General features: G+C 27.9%; 1 protein-coding gene across 5 annotated transcripts; it reads left to right on the forward strand.

Moving 5' to 3' along the window:
• Nucleotides 1-2646: 2646 nt before the first annotated feature.
• Nucleotides 2647-15953, forward strand: LOC142528431 (tetraspanin-2-like). Of its 5 annotated transcripts, none has more exons than XM_075633496.1 (5): nt 2647-2894; nt 11541-11740; nt 12185-12349; nt 14218-14672; nt 15522-15953. In XM_075633496.1, exons 3-5 carry the CDS (start codon nt 12334-12336, stop codon nt 15798-15800), a joined length of 750 nt encoding a protein of 249 aa, XP_075489611.1. In that variant the 5' UTR covers nt 2647-2894; nt 11541-11740; nt 12185-12333; the 3' UTR covers nt 15801-15953. The 5 variants fall into 5 exon arrangements, with proteins under 5 accessions (XP_075489611.1, XP_075489595.1, XP_075489602.1 ...); XM_075633480.1 differs by having other exon boundaries at nt 2649-2894; nt 13083-14672; XM_075633487.1 differs by having other exon boundaries at nt 2649-2894; nt 12193-12349; nt 13083-14672.
• The last annotated feature ends 1048 nt before the right edge of the window (nt 15954-17001 follow it).

A 17001-nucleotide genomic window follows, 5' to 3' on the forward strand; every position in this document is an offset into this window, starting at 1 on the left:
AAAAACACAGTATATCCACTTGGAGGACTTTTCATGTCATAACGTGAGCCAATATCACATCATATCATACCAGATGAAATGCATTGATGTAATATAGGTAATTCAATTATGTATATAAAAAAAAGTAAAAACTTGTGTGAGACGGTATCACGGGTCATATTTTGGGAGACGTATCTCTTATTTGATCATCCATGAAAAAATATTACTTTTTATGCTAAGAGTATTGCTTTTTATTGTGAATATCGGTAGGGTTGACCCGTATCACAGATAAAGATTCGTGAGATCCGTCTCACAGATAAAGATGCAGTTAATAATCGAAATTATTAACTAATCGAAATTTATATTTATGAATCTGTTAGCCAATTTGCTAAAAGTGAAAATATGAACACTACAAATAAAGAACATTGAACGACAATAGTTTCGTGTATGTAAAGGCAAAGCACGAAACAAAAGAAATATACTATAGGAAGTATATTATCGCATATGAAAAAACAACAAGAATAAGTAAATCAAATCGAAGCATGTAACTAGGGGTGTTCAAACTTCGGATAAAACCGAAAAAACCGAAAATCCAAACCGAAAAATCCGAACACCAAACCGAACCGAAATCCGAATTTTGTAATTCGGATATAAATGTTAAAACCGAAGTTTATTTGGTTCGGTTTCGGATTATATATGTCAAAACCGAAAAAACCGAAAAAACCGAAATTTCATTAAATTTATAATTTTTTATATTTTTATTTATATTATATATTTTGTTATGATATTTAGTGAATGAAAAACCATTTTGAACAATTTTTAGTTGATTATTGTTTGTTTAACTAATTTAGACCTTATGTTTAAATATTTTACTAAGGAAAAGTTAACATATTATATTTTATAATATGTTTATATTATTAATTTAAATAATTATACCCAAACCGAATTAACCGATCGAAATAGCCGAACTGTTTTGGTAGAAAACCGAACCGAACCGAAGAAAAATGGTTCGGATATCGTATTATATATTTTCAAAACCGAAAACCGAAAAAACCGAAATAAAAAACCGAAAATCGAACCGAACCAACCGATGAACACCCCTACCTGTAACAAGTACAATTTTCTTAAAACAAATTTGTCCTCTAGTATGTGCTTGATGATCAAAATGGACGACTATTTCTCGGGATACAACAGGTAGACATGTTATGACAGTAGCACAAATCACTACGCTGGCAAGATGAATTAGTACCCTAACTTTATCAGCAGATTATGCAGAACAAGAAGCAATAGGAACGAGGGATGAGTTGATATGCCTGGTGTGTTTAGGGATGGCAATGGGCCGAGGCCGGGGCGGGTTTGCCATCCCCATCCCCATCCCCGAATTCCACCCCCATACCCGCCCCAATCCCCGTTTTTCGGGTTCGGGGAATCCACATACCCGAAACTTCGGAGATCGACTTCCCATCTCCGTCCTCATCCCCGTTTCAAAAATATTAATATGGCAAGACGATGACGAATTCGGAGATTTTCTCAAACCAAAATTTATTATTATTTATTATTATTAGAGATAATATTAATATTTAATATCAATATCAATATTAATAATAATATTATTATTAATATTTTAAAAAATAATAATATTATTATATTATTAATATTAATAATACTATTATTTTATTATTGATATTATTTTCGGGGCGTGTTCGGGGATTTCGGAGATGGGGATAGTAATCACATACCCGTCACGAATTACATCGGGGATTTTTTTAAATCCCTGAACCCGAACCTAAACCCGAAAAAATCGGGGATCCCCATCCCCATTTCGGGCTTTTCCCGCCGGGCCCCAAACCCGTGGGGAAAGTTGTCATCCTTAGGTGTGTTTGAGAGTTTGAGTCAGCCTCTATTATATATCATGATTGCATTCATACGAAAGATAAAAGGTTGTTATCAATATACAACCATACGATGCACCGACAGCCAATCATATGGAGGTGGAAGGTCTCACCGAACATGTGAAAGGTTTCTCTTCCGAAAAAAAAATAGAAAATTTTTGGGTATAACATTAGAACAACTATATTAATGTCAACACCAGGTACATATGTTTGTGTGCTTAAATATCATATATTAATATAAGATATAAAAGAGTTGATATTAAATATCATATGTTAGTTCCATTGTATCAATTTTCATCCAAAAAGACACGAGTTATTGATACAAATACTTGTTATACATATTTATGTACTTAAAAATCATATATTAGTATCAGATCTGTAATATTTTGACTCAAATATCGTATATTAGGACCATATTTTCAATGCTTTATACTCATTTTCATCCGAGAAAAGACGTGCCATTAAGACTAATACTTGTTATACATGTTCGAATACTCAAAAATCATATATATATTAATGTCAAATATAAAATATTTTGTACTCATACAACATATATTATTACAAAATTTCAATATGAGAAAACAATTGTAGGCCTAGAGAGTGTATACATATTTTCCGTGTGAATCAAAAACTACAAAAGAAAAAAAAATTGGTTTGACAGTCACCGAAAACAAATACAACTATGATTTCATGATATTTAATTTATATTTGGGGAAAAAAAAATTGAATTTATTTATATGTAAACAGCGTATGTTTTAACTTGAGACCATTGGACTGCGCGCAAACAACACCAACAGTGAGCACACTTGAGAGTTGAAGCGAATTTCGTGTGTGAAATGGCTAAGACTATCTGAGAATTGTCTTTGTTTCTCTGCTTCTCGCTTAACCTTACTCTCCTAGTCTTTAAATTCTGCGCGTTGGTCAAATACAAGGATGGTTTCTGTTTCAGAAGTTTTATCTGTTGGTTTTAGTTTTGTTCTTCCAATTGCCTTTAGTCCCCGCAAGCAACTGACATATTTTAAGGTAAAGTCGTTAACTTTCTTGAATTTAAACAATTTTTGGATATGTGCATGGATTTTATTTGATAACAAGTGCTTTTGCTTGCTGATATTGTGCAAAAATCTTGATCAAGGATTGTTTCTTGAAGCTTTTGATTTTTCTTGTTGTGCCCTCTTATATATTTGATTACTGAATTTGAGTTTTGGTGACAAAATCTATATCTATTACTATTATAAATATACGAGTTTGAATTGTTAATTTACATGTTTGTCCTTGTTTACATTTAATAATAATCATTAATACATGTTTGTTTTTCATCTTTCTTAATGTTTACTTTTAATAATAATAATTAATACATGTTTGTTTTTTCCATCTATTTACATGTATGTCCTTATTTTCATTTAATAATAATCATTAATACATGTTTGTTTGTTTTTCATCTATTAATTATTAGTGGAATTTAAAATATCTTTGTTTGTTTGTTTTTCATATATTAATTAATAGAATTTAAAATAAATTGAAGCCAATAATAATAAATATTTTGTTTGTTTGTTTTCTTCCAGCTATTAATGGTTTCTAAAATAAATTTAAGAAAAATAAATTTTAGCCACAATTTTTAACATTAGTTTAATAAAATCATTAATAAAGCACTTAACTCAATCAAACTATTTATTTTTTTATTTTTATTTTTACTTTTACTTTTAAATTTAATTACTTTAATTTATACATTAACATCAAATCCATAGAAAAATCATTATTATAATGTATACATTATAATAATTGTTAATATTAAGAATGAGTAATAATGGAAAGACGAATGGAGAGAGTGAGACTGAATAAAATTAAATTAGTAATAAATATTAAGGTCATATAAAACATCTTTTTTCCATTTAGAATAGATATATTTTTAGACTACTTATATATCAAAATAAATACGTGATTGAGAGAAAATGTTTGTATGTAAATGATTTCAATGCAAACATTTAAGCTATTTAGTCAAATTTCGATATATGATGCTAAATAAATATTACTAAATAATATATAATCTATTAATTAATTATTAATTAATATATTAAATATTTGACTTTCATTTGTAAGTTTACTATTTTACCTTCTTTTTTTTTAAAATTTGTCATCTTCATGATGTTGTTTACGTCATTTTTTATGTCAGTTTCATATGATCATTAATAGTGAACTAAATCAATCAAACTAACTATAATTTTAATTTTAATTACTTTAATTTATACACTAACATCAAATTCATAATGGAAAGAGTGAGACTGAATAAAATTAAATTAGTAATAAATATTAAGGTCATATAAATCATCTTTTTTCCATTTAGAATAAATATATTTTTAGACTACTTATATATCAACAGAGATACGTGATTGACAGAAAATTTTTGTATGTAAATGATTTCAATGCAAATATTTAAGCTATTTAGTCAATTTTTAATATATGATACTAAATAAATATTACTAAATAATATTATCTATTAATTAATTAATCTATTAAATATATGACTTTCATTTGTAAGTTTACTATTTTACCATTTTTTTGGTTTTAGAATTTGTCATATTCATGATGTTATTTACGTCATTTTTTATGTTAGTTTAATAGGATCATTATTAATGAACTTAACTCAATCAAACTAATTATTATTTTAATTTAAATTTAATTACTTAAATTTATACATTGCTGTCAAATTTATGAAAATTTTATACTATATCAATGATTGATAATAATGAGAAGACGAAGGGAGATGAGTTGGATTGAATAAAACTAAATTATTAATAAATATTAAGGTCATATAAAACTTCTTTATCTCATTTAGAATAAAGATATTTTCAGACTTTTTTTGTGTCAATAGAGATACGTGATTGAGATAAATGTTTGTATGTAAATGATTTCAAACACTCTTTTTAAGCTATTTAGTTTTTTTATATATGCTGCTAAATAAATATTACTAAATAATATGCTCCATTTTATCATTTTGTGTTCTTGCAATGAGAAGAGTTTTTTATCCTAGCGTTAACATGTTTTATTGTTATAAGTCATTTTTATTGATCATGTTATATTTGGATTGCTTATGTGATTTGTTTGTTTATCGAAAGAAAATAGAAAACAAAACTACATATCCCACAAAAATGGTTATTTTTCATTTTTTTTTCTTGAGGTATTTTGTTAATTTTTAAACACATAATGCATGTTTTCTGATTGCTTAGATTATTTAGTTTGAAGTGACTTAAAAATTATTAAAAATGATGAAATGTTTTTTAGTTTTTACCTTATGTCTCAAAATATCAAGAGATAAAATTTTTTTTATTTATTGGGGCAAATTTATTTCCAGACTTCTGTCTATAAATCGGTATTCAAAATTTTTACGACATTATTATAATCTCAATTCAATTTTTTTATTTAGATTGATATTTGAATTTGAGTTTTTATGTGCTTGCTTATATTATTTTTGTAGTATTATTTATTGTGAAAATAATAGGTGGACTAAAAAAATTGGTGGATCTAGGAGTCCTCTGATAGACAACAAACATGGATAAATTATTAAAAGAGATAATATCCATTAGATTTTTGACATGCTATTTTGTTTTAATTCAATGATTATGCATGATTCTAAGTCTTAATTGTATCTCAAGTTAACGTATGCTTTGTTGTTACCAGATATATTTTGTTAACGATATAATATTTTTCTTCGGATTAAGAACAATTGTGTGACTTCATATTATATTTTTACGACCATTTTTATTAATAGTCTTATTAAATGATTTTTTCATGATGATTTTGAGGCACTTTTTTTCTTTTAAAAAAAGTAGTAGAATATCTATGAAAGAAAGACGTTAATAAGGCATCTTCTCTTTATTTGAAAAAAATATTGAAAAATTTATACAAACTGTGAATAATATGAGTTAGTATTTAATTTGAGAGCGATTTATACTTTTTGTTGCTCGTATATACTTCAATTTATTTGTTATTGTACTAAATAAATTATTTTAAACTTTGAGTTATCATTTTTTTCTTACTGAGATTGTTTGTGTTATGAATTTTTTTATTTATTTGGTTAGTGTTGTTGGCAGTAATTGATTTTTCTGATATTCTATGATTTACCTTATTGTTTATATGAAAATAGGCATGAGAGTACATCAATCAAAACCACGTATTTTGGGTCATCTGTTCTACGAAGAAGATAATAAATGGTTTCTGTGAATTATATAATTACTTGATTCTTCATACATATTGCCTACGAAATGCATCAAATTTTGAACAAAAAAGTTAAGACAAACATAGTGGATGAAAAAAACATGTTAAATAAATAATAACGTTGCGTATTATTATGTCCTCATTTTTGTATGATATAATTCAAACACAATTTTTTTTATAGATATTTGAAATTAGGTCTAACTAAGTAACATGAAACATATACATATATATGTATATATATATATATATATCGTATTTAAAGCAAAATGTTAAGATCAAGAATGATATTTCAAATTTAAATTTCAACGAAGCACAATGAAGAATAAATTGAAGAATTGTATGTGTAAACTTTTAAGCATTATAGAGTGATTATGTTTCTACTTCATTGTTTGCGACATATGGATGTCATATAAAATGTCAATATTTCTCAAAGAATAAAATTGTTCTTCAAAAAGAAAAAATTATTTATTCCGAAAAAGAAATACATAAAAAACAAACTGTGCATAATTCTCGTTATATTTATAATGGTATGAGAAATATTCTAAAGCTTTGTGGATTCAATAGATCAATTTTGTGCATTTTTAGTACATTGAGACATTGAGTCAGTTGCACTTTATTACCTCGCACATTCAAAAGTGAGTTCAGTTTCCTAGCTATTGGACTTTGATGGCCTTTCACCACAAGCGAAAACCTATCACGATTAAAACATTTTTTCTTAGGAGTTATAGTTGATGATTGTCAAAAACTGAAAAATCATTCAACAACAAAACAAATAGTCGAAAAAATAAGATTAACGGATAAAAACAATGTAGAAACCGAAAAAATATCGTGATATGAAAACAAACTACGAGCATGTTAGATCCCAGATGAGGATTGTAATCATTTAACTCAATCAAGCTATTTATTATTTTATTTTTATTTTTACTTTTACTTTTACTTTTACTTTTAAATTTAAATTTAATTACTTTAATTTATACATTAACATTATGAAAATTGTTAATATTAAGAATAAGTAATAATTGAAATACGAATGGAGAAAGTGAGACTGAATAAAATTAAATTAGTAATAAATATTAAGGTCATATAAAACATCTTTTTTCCATTTAGAATAGATATATTTTTAGATTATTACATTTAATAATAATCATTAATACATATTTGTTTTTTTCATCTATTTACTTGTATGTCCTTATTTTCATTTAATAATAATCATTAATACATGTTGTTTGTTTTTCATCTATTAATTATTAGTAGAATTTAAAATATCTTTGTTTGTTTGTTTTTCATATATTAATTAATTGAATTTAAAATAAATTGAAGCCAATAATAATAAATATTTTGTTTGTTTGTTTTCTTCCGGCTATTAATTGTTTCTAAATAAAATTTAAGAAAAATAAATTTTAGCCACAATTTTTTACGTTAGTTTAATAAAATCATTAATAAAGCACTTAACTCAATCAAGCTATTTATTATTTTATTTTTATTTTTACTTGTACTTTTACTTTTAAATTTAAATTTAATTACTTTAATTTATACATTAACATCAAATTCATAGAAAATCATTATTACAATGTTATACATTATAAAAATTGTTAATATTAAGAATAAGCAATAATGAAAAGACGAATGGAGAGAGTGAGACTGAATAAAATTAAATTAGTAATAAATATTAAGGTCATATAAAACATCCTTTTTTTCATTTAGAATAGATATATTTTTAGATCATTAATATATGTTTGTTTGTTTTTCTTCTTTGTCCTTGTTTACATTTAATAATAATCATTAATACATGTTTGTTTGCTTTTCATCTATTAATTATTAGTTGAATTTAAAATATCTTTGTTTGTTTGTTTTTCATATATTAATTAATAAAATTTAAAATAAATTGAAGCCAATAATAATAAATATTTTGTTTGTTTGTTTTCTTATTGCTATTAATGGTTTTTAAAATAAATTTAAGAAAAATAAATTTTAGCCACAATTTTTTGCGTTAGTTTAATAAAATCATTAATAAAGCACTTAACTCAATCAAGCTATTTATTATTTTATTTTTACTTTTACTTTTAAATTTTAATTTAATTATTTTAATTTATACATTAACATCAAATTCGTAGAAAAATCTTTATTATAATGTTATACATTATAAAAATTGTTAATATTAAGAATAAGTAATAATGGAAAGACGAATGGAGAGAGTGAGACTGAATAAAATTAAATTAGTAATAAATATTAAGGTCATATAAAACATCTTTTTTTCATTTAGAATGAATATATTTTTATACTACTTATATATCAACATAGATATGTGATTGAGAGAAAATGTTTGTATGTAAATGATTTCAATGCAAACATTTAAGCTATTTAGTCAATTTTCGATATATGATGCTAAATAAATATTACTAAATAATATATTATCTATTAATTAATTATTAATTAATCTAACATACATGTAAATATATGACTTCTAATTGTGAATTTTCCAATATACCCTTATTCATTTAATGTAGCAAGTTAAATCAATAAATTTTTTTGATGGATTCTTTTATAATTTATTGTCTATCTTAAATGCCTTTGGATATTAATGCATATTGAATTTATCAATTTATCGATAATTTTTCTTGTTGCTAACTAAAATTTGTTACTAAAATTAGTGTATTTATTCATGGTTGCTAATGAATATTTAATATTCATATATTTTCTTTTATTTTATAAACTGATTTAAGTAATAATTAAATAAATAGTTACTCAGTAATTTAGTGATTTCATTTATGATTTATTATGTATTATGATAATATTTTAGATAATAATGTTTTTAAAATTAAAGTTTCTATTATTATATATTTTGTTATCAATTTTCAATTGCGTTCTAAACATAATATAAAGTATGGTTATATTAGCATTATTGTATTACGAAATCATCGTATATAATATATTGATTTGTTATATTGTTTTTTCTTTTCAACCTATTAATTAATTTCTAATTGCATATGATGAAATTACATACATAAAAAACAATTTGTTCTCTTTTCTACATATTAATTAATTTATCATTATATATGATGAATTTATATATATAAACTATTTTTCACATTTCAAAATAACAAAATTGTTATTTAATATTACTCACTTATTAAATTAAGTAAGTTATGTTTACCAATTCATTGTGCATTATTACTATGATTGCAACTTAATGAAGCATAAGTGATGACATAGAGTGGTCACCCTAACAATTAATATTTGTGTTTAAATTATTATTAGTAATTAAAACTACTTTGTGTTCGATGAAATTATTTGATTAGTGAGAATAAATTTAATTTAGAAAAATGATTTCTAAAATGTAAAATAACAACTATATCATATTTGTTAGGTGCAATAATTGTTTATGTAAGGTATAACAATCCAAATGTGACGTTTGAGTTGTTTTACGATTTTAAAAGATTTTAGTTAATGTTGCATCGTTACCCCGGTTATAACTTTTGATAAAGCGGCAAATACATGATCTTACAATTGGTATATATAAGAGTCAAAGTCATGAGATCGATTCTCATAGATTGCAATTAGTGTGATTATTGATATTGTTGGAGTGCAATAATTATCCTTGTTGGATACATCGATCGAATCATGATGGTTGAGCTACTATATCATTTAAAATATTTGAGTTAATGTGTAATATTTATTTTACAAAAGAAAAGGTTAAACAAAATTTGAAAGGAGTTAAAAGTTAGCAAAAACACAATTGATATTTAACTTAATAACAAGTTTAGGGGTTTTATTTTAACATAATTATGATAATTTAGTTAATTAAGAGAATTTTATTTGACAATCACTATATGCACTCCATTTAAATACATTGTGATTTTGGTTTTAGTAAAATTTAATATTCTCTTAATTTTATTTTTATTGTTTTTCATTGCGAATGATATTTGGATGAAAAATATCTTTGTTAATTTGATAAAGCTGTCATTATGTTATAATCATGCAAATTGAAAAATGTTATATAAATAAGTGAATATATTTGATTTATCGTCATGGTGTATTTTTATTTATTGTGTTTTGATATATTTAGATTAATAAATACTAATAAACAAGATGTTATTCAAACGATTTTAAAAATTATTAATTATCTAAATCTCGTTATTATATTTTTCATTATTAATCACCTATCTAAATCTCGTTATTATATTTTTCATTATTAATCACTCACGTGCATCGCACGTGATCATTCCTAGTACATATAAATTTATGAGTTTCATTTGTGAGCTTACTATTATGATATTGTGTTTTTATTCTGATATAATTGATGGAATTATTTTAATCATTGTCCATGTTAAGTTTAATAGAATTTAATTCATTTTACTAGTTATCATTCAATTTTATTTATGTCGATAGAAATTGATGTCTTATGCACTTATTTTTTGTTCATGTTTTTGTTATATTTTTGTGACATTTAGTATTAACTTTGTATTCTTTTTTTTCACATGTTTATTATATTCTTGTTACATTAGTATTCCCTCTGTATTTTTTTCACTTGTTTTATCATTCTTCTTCGTTTTTTATATTGTTTTCTTCATACTTTTCTTCATCTTCTTTGCGACATTCGTTTTTTGTTATTTTCACCATGTTTTTTCCTCTTTGTGGCATTTGTTTTTTAGTCATTGTCCATGTTAAGTTAATAGGATTTAATTCACTTTAGTAGTTATCATTTAATTGTATTTATGTTGGTAGAAATTGAAGTCTTGTTGTATTTATTTTTGGTTCATGCGTTTATTATATATAAATTCTTTTGACCTTTAGTATTACCTTTTGTGTACTTCATTTAAGTACGTTGTTGTTTGGACCTTGGTAAAATCTATTATTCTGTTAATTTATATTTATTTTTTTTCCTTTATGAATGTATTTGGATGAAAAAAAATCTTTAATGGCTTGATAGAGTTTGTTATTATGTCATAATCTGGTTGATTGAAAAGTTTGTCATATGAATAAGTGAACGTGTATGTTTATGATCATGATGCTATTTTATCTATTGTGTTTTGATCTGTTTAGATTGACAAATACTCTTAAACATGATATTATTCAAGCGATTTTGAACAATATCTAAATTTCGTAATTATGTTTTGATAGTTAGTCAACCACGTGTAACGCACGTGCACTTTCCTAGTATATAATAAAAATACTTCTCTCAGTTTCAGAAAATAAAAGATGCCACTGAAATACATAATATCCAGTTTCATTTATTGAAGCAACAATGGGGTGTTTTTGTCAACTTATTAGTTTACAATGTTCACTGCAAGAATGTAAAGAGTATTTGAGGAACTAGTAAGTCTGATATTTTCTCTTTTATCGAGTGAACAAATCACATTGTCTAAAAAGATTATGACTTGCAGTGTGCTATCCCGTGTTCAAATTTTTTCCTCTTTTAGAAAACTGCTTGTTGAATCTGTTTTTCTGATTCATCAGCTAGCGTTTGGTATTAGATTCATGCGAATGTCGCCAAGACTGAGCTGCCCAAGTGGTGGGGATGATATGCAGGCCCAAATATGAAAGGCATTCACTCCACACAAGAATTCTTGAGCGCCTTGAGTGAGGCTGGAGATAAACTAGTTATTGTTGAGTTCTATGGAACACGGTGTGCTTCTTGCCGAGCATTATTTCCCAAGGTAATTTTTATTTTCCAGGTTTCATAGTACCCTGATGATAGGATGGTCTATTGAAAGATTATTCAATGGCCATCATGTTAAACTTCTCTACGCATTGAGTTACATGTGATTGATGTAAATGACCTGAATACAAGATACTTGTACAAAAGGAAATTTATGTGGAGTGAAAGCTTTGTTACTTGGTAGAAGAAGGTATATCATTCAATGGTACACTGGAGAATCCTTGTCTGAGCCTATGCTAATTTGAGATCTTTCTTAAGATTGATTTTTCCAATTCACTTGAAATCAGTGTTAGCCTGGGAAAATTTTGAAGTGAATACATTACATCTGTATGCCATACCTCGAGAAAATAAATTATGATCTAATTTATTTTCCTCCATACATTACACATTGTGATTCAGTTTTCAGTTTCTCTTGTAGTTTAATTGCTTGTTACAATGTGAGCTTTGCAGAACAGCAGATGAGCATCCCGATATTGTGTTCTTGAAAGTCAATTTCGATGAAAACAAGACCTTGTGCAAGAGTTTAAATGTGAAGGTTCTTCCTCAATTCCACTTCTACCGTGGAGCAGATGGACCGCTTGAGTCCTTCTCATGTTCCCTTGCCAAAGTAAGTTAGCTAATTCTGTACTTTTTCTTTTCTTGCTTTTGCTGTTGGTAAATAAATTGCTTTAATGCCGCCTGAGGTTTTGCGTTTCAGATAATACTTGATTAAAATTTGAGTGGTATCTGGCTTTGATATCGAGTTGTTTAGTTCTAAACTGGGTGAAATGATTTTTGGCCTCCTGTGATAATGAAAACAGCTAAAATCCTCTGCTGAAAAGGTGTAAAAACTGTGGTCAGATTTGAAATATTTTGCTAAAGAACTCATGGCCACAAATGATTTGCCTTTATGCTCATCTTTCGCTGCTCTTAAAAATTTGTTCTCTTTAGTCGCCTAAGTAAAGCATTGTCTGTAGCCTAATAAAACAGAACATTCAAATTTTAGACACATAACTAAAGATCTATTTTTATCAATTGGTTATTTTCTAGACCTCCTCTTTCTGACAGATATTAGTTAAGGAAGAAGAGAACGAAATCTTCAATTTTAACAAATTAAAGAGTTGTGTTTGAGTCATCATGGGAGAGTAAAAAAGTCAAAAAAAACCTTAAAGAACAGTAATAATTTCTCATGAATGCACGTCATTGGAGTGCTTGGGATTTTTAAAAGCACGCTAAATGTCACTGGGCGAGGGTTTTCTGCTATTTTTTATTATCAGATTGGGGATAAAATAAATTTTACTCTGTATCAGTGGCACACAATGAACTTTAGAGTGAATATATAATAAAAATACTTCTCTCAGTTTCAGAAAATAAAAGATGCCAGCTGAAATACGTAATACAGCTCGCTGTAGCATCAGCCCCCTAAAGGCGTTGGAGATCTGAACTTCGAAAGCTCCACGAGGCCGAAGGATCAGCAAGCGAAATTCAACTGGAACATAATTCCTTAAATCCTACCAATTGTTTATAGCTTCGGATTTGTTGTTTGATACTAGGGATGACTCCTTGTGTAAAGTGTGTGTACATAATATATGTTTGTAGGAAATTCTTGAAATAAGAACACACAATGTGATCATGTTCAATGCTTGGGAATGTACTTTACATTTCCAATCTGAAGGTTTGGTACTATAAATTCAGGATCATATCTTGGAGAAGAGAGAGGGAGATGAAATAGAATCTATTTTGTGGGAGTAACACATTAAGAATTATAGAAAGCATTAGGTGCAGAAAATTTAATTATCATTTTTTTTGTTGACGAGCCTCTTTCGATTTGTGTTCCTAACTACAGAGAAATACTGAAGTTAATACATCTATGACTGTAACATGTGTGTGGGGATCGAATGTGGTCGTTGGTGGTCGTGAATAGCGATAATGTTTCGTTAAAAATTTTGCAAGTTGGAAAGGAAAAATTAGTGTGACCATCTGAAGTTAAATAGAATTACAGTAACTCCTATATATCTTGGTTAATTTGGGAGAGTTTTCTTGTGACACAGATGAAATGGAGACATATATGATAGCAGCTATAAAAGGAAATTATAAACAAATAATATATGCCATAATTATTTTTTTTAAAAAAAATAACAAAAAAATAAACATAATCATATCAAAGTTCTGTAAAATCAAGAAGGAAATGGGACAGTCAATAAGATATGGAGAGTGACGAATTCTCCACTGGGAAAAAGTGTAAATGATGTTTTTTTATATATATAAATAAAAAAAATCTTACTTTAAGGTAGTGGAAGCCTAAGTTTGTTATTTTGAGAGTAATCTTTTTTCCCCGCTTAATTTAGTATCACACCCTGACCAAAGAGAGCAACCGGAAAACAAACAGTGACTCGTAATTTTTCATACACATATACTATCACACTTTGCTCGAGCGTTCGTATTCATGCAACATGGCAGTGAGCAGTAACTTAACAGCAATCCTGAATTTCGTAGCCTTGATGTGCTCCATCCCTATAATCTCCTCTGGCATATGGCTCGCTTCTAAACCAGGAGACGACTGCATCCATTGGATTCGATGGCCTCTCCTTTTCATCGGAATCGCATTCTTAGTCGTGGCCCTCACCGGATTTCTGGGCGCGTATAAGAAAAAAGAAGGCCTGTTGGGAGTGTACTTGGTGTGTATGGCTATGCTCATAGTGATGCTTCTTGTCCTCCTTGTGCTGGCCTTTGTGGTCACACGCCCTGACGGCGCCTACTCCATCCCCCAAGTGGGATTCCGGGAGTACAGGCTGGAAGGTTTTTCCTCTTGGCTTCGGGATCAGGTTACAGGCAATGATAATTGGGGGAAGATATGGGCTTGTTTGGCGGATACTCAGACATGTTCTAAGCTTGCCAACAGATATTTCTCTGCTGCTGATTTCTTTGCTGGTCATCTGTCTTCTATTGAGGTATGCAATTGAGTTCATTAGTTAATACTCCATATAAATCTAGGATCGGACTCACAAATTTGGATGAGTCCTAGCATATACAGTCCATGTTTGTTTGTTCGTTCTTTTTTTTTTTGTCATAGGAGAGAGAAAATAAAGAACAACATTTTAATTGTACACTAGCATTTTCTGAGATTTATTTTACAGAGTGAGATAGTAATACTGTAATAGTTTGTTAATAAGTTCATCGAGATGTAAGAAAACTACCCAGACATGTTGTGACATTACAAATTAAGGTTGATTTGAGTTATGAACTGTGGGAGGAATGAAATATTTAAGGGGGAGTGGTGTTGATTACCACTCAAAGGGACGCTTCTTCCCTTGTTCTTTCTCTCGCTGTCTTCATGTAAACAGTTTAGTGTTTCTTTTTAGTTGGTTGAAAGTGTGACACGAACCACGAACTAACCACCATTGACCATTAGCATCGAAGAAGCTAGTTGACTGCTCACAAGATTGGTCGAACGAACTCGGACTTGTATGTTAGTTTAGGAGCTGAGGCTCGAGGGTTTTGCTGAAATGATCTTTACTTGGTTCAAGAGACACTTTTATCATTATTTTCTTGTTTCCTTGACTTTGATATAGCATAGAAAAAGCATACATGCATAAAGTTACGAGTAAATTTTGTTGAGTTAACGTGATCATATCCGCACTTGTGGTTAGCTGTCGAATACAGGGCAGTTTGTTTTCTCTTACTTCTCCATCTTCGAAAAAAGTTCTTTTTAATCTACAGATGAATTAATAAAGAGTCCAGAAATATTTGTGTGCATTACTCCCATAATCCCACTAATTGGTATAAAAGCTGATTTACAGTCAGGATGCTGCAAGCCTCCCATAATATGTGGGTTACAGTACTCGAGTCCCACGACTTGGATCGGATCATCGAACGTAGCAGCAAACGCGGATTGTGCTCTTTGGAACAATGATCCGAGAATATTATGCTACAACTGTGACTCTTGCAAAGCTGGTTTGCTTGAAAACTTGAGGCAGGAATGGAGGAATGTCAGCATTATACTAATCATAACATTGGTGGTTCTCATTTGGGTTTATCTCATAGCTTGTAGTGCATACAGAAATGCTAAGAAGGGTTGAAACTTCTAAAAATATAAATTAATTATTATTTCTACAATTTTACATACAGCTTGTTTTTTTAAAAAAAAAAACATAATTTTTTTTTTTTTCAAATTCTAAAGTCTGCAGGTGGTTGAAGGAATAAAATTTAATGGACTCCATCACATGTTCATATTCCTATTCTCATCAATTTGAAAGAATAAGAATCATGTGCTTCCCTTTTGCTTTTGGACCTATCAATTCACCCTTTCTTTGAAATTTCGAAAGCTTTCAACTGTTGATTTTAAATATATTTTGATCTGATTTAAAAATCAGAATAAATCAAAACCGTTCGTATGTTTGTAAGAATTTTGTTTAGAAAAAACTCAAGTACTTAAAAATAATTATAATTCAAGAATATATATAGCTTTCAAAGCATCAGCTAGAGTTTCTTTTGACAAACTGAAAGGGAAAAAAATCTATTTATTATTCTTATTTTATCCAATTAACGTTAAATTTTACGAGCTTGACTTTATGCGAGAAATATGAGTTCTATTAAGACATTATACATTCTCGTACTTCAGATAATTTGATTATATATGGAGTTTTTTTGTTGTATAAAGATAAAGATGAATAAAAAAATATTGAAATAACTTATATATTAAACTTGTTGGCATTCACTTATTGAATGCATAAAATGTTACTTCAATTGATACTCACATAAGTGTTCATGATAAGTACTTATCATATCAAATATATACACATATATATACATAGAGAGAGAAGTGTATATCAAGAACTTTGAAAATACAGTTTACTAGATCTTGTCTTAGAAATGAGAGCACTGGCTCTTGTGTGTTACTTCAACCGGTCCTCACATAATTGTTTTATGTATCCATTAATCGAAATTTGAATTTCAGATATATATGGAAAACACCCCATATTTTATTAGCTGGGCCTAGCTCAATTCAAAGGCAGACATCCAGACTGCATGAGTTTTGGAACCACTAACTTTGATTTTTTTTTCTTCCTCCAGCCCTTTTTTTTAGTGTCGACGTTCCATCGAAAATTGTTGACGTGTCTGTATCGTGTCATCAATTGGACTAAAATATCAGAAAATTAAAAACCAGTATGTGAAGACTAAAATTTGATGAATTAATAGACTAAAATCTAAAAAGATTGAGCTAGCTGATGGGTTTCGTCGGTCAACTTCGCTCTATGTATAGGTAAAAGGCGACTTCAT

This window comes from Primulina tabacum, chromosome 2, assembly GCF_025594145.1.
Source record: "Primulina tabacum isolate GXHZ01 chromosome 2, ASM2559414v2, whole genome shotgun sequence".
NCBI lineage: Eukaryota > Viridiplantae > Streptophyta > Magnoliopsida > Lamiales > Gesneriaceae > Primulina > Primulina tabacum.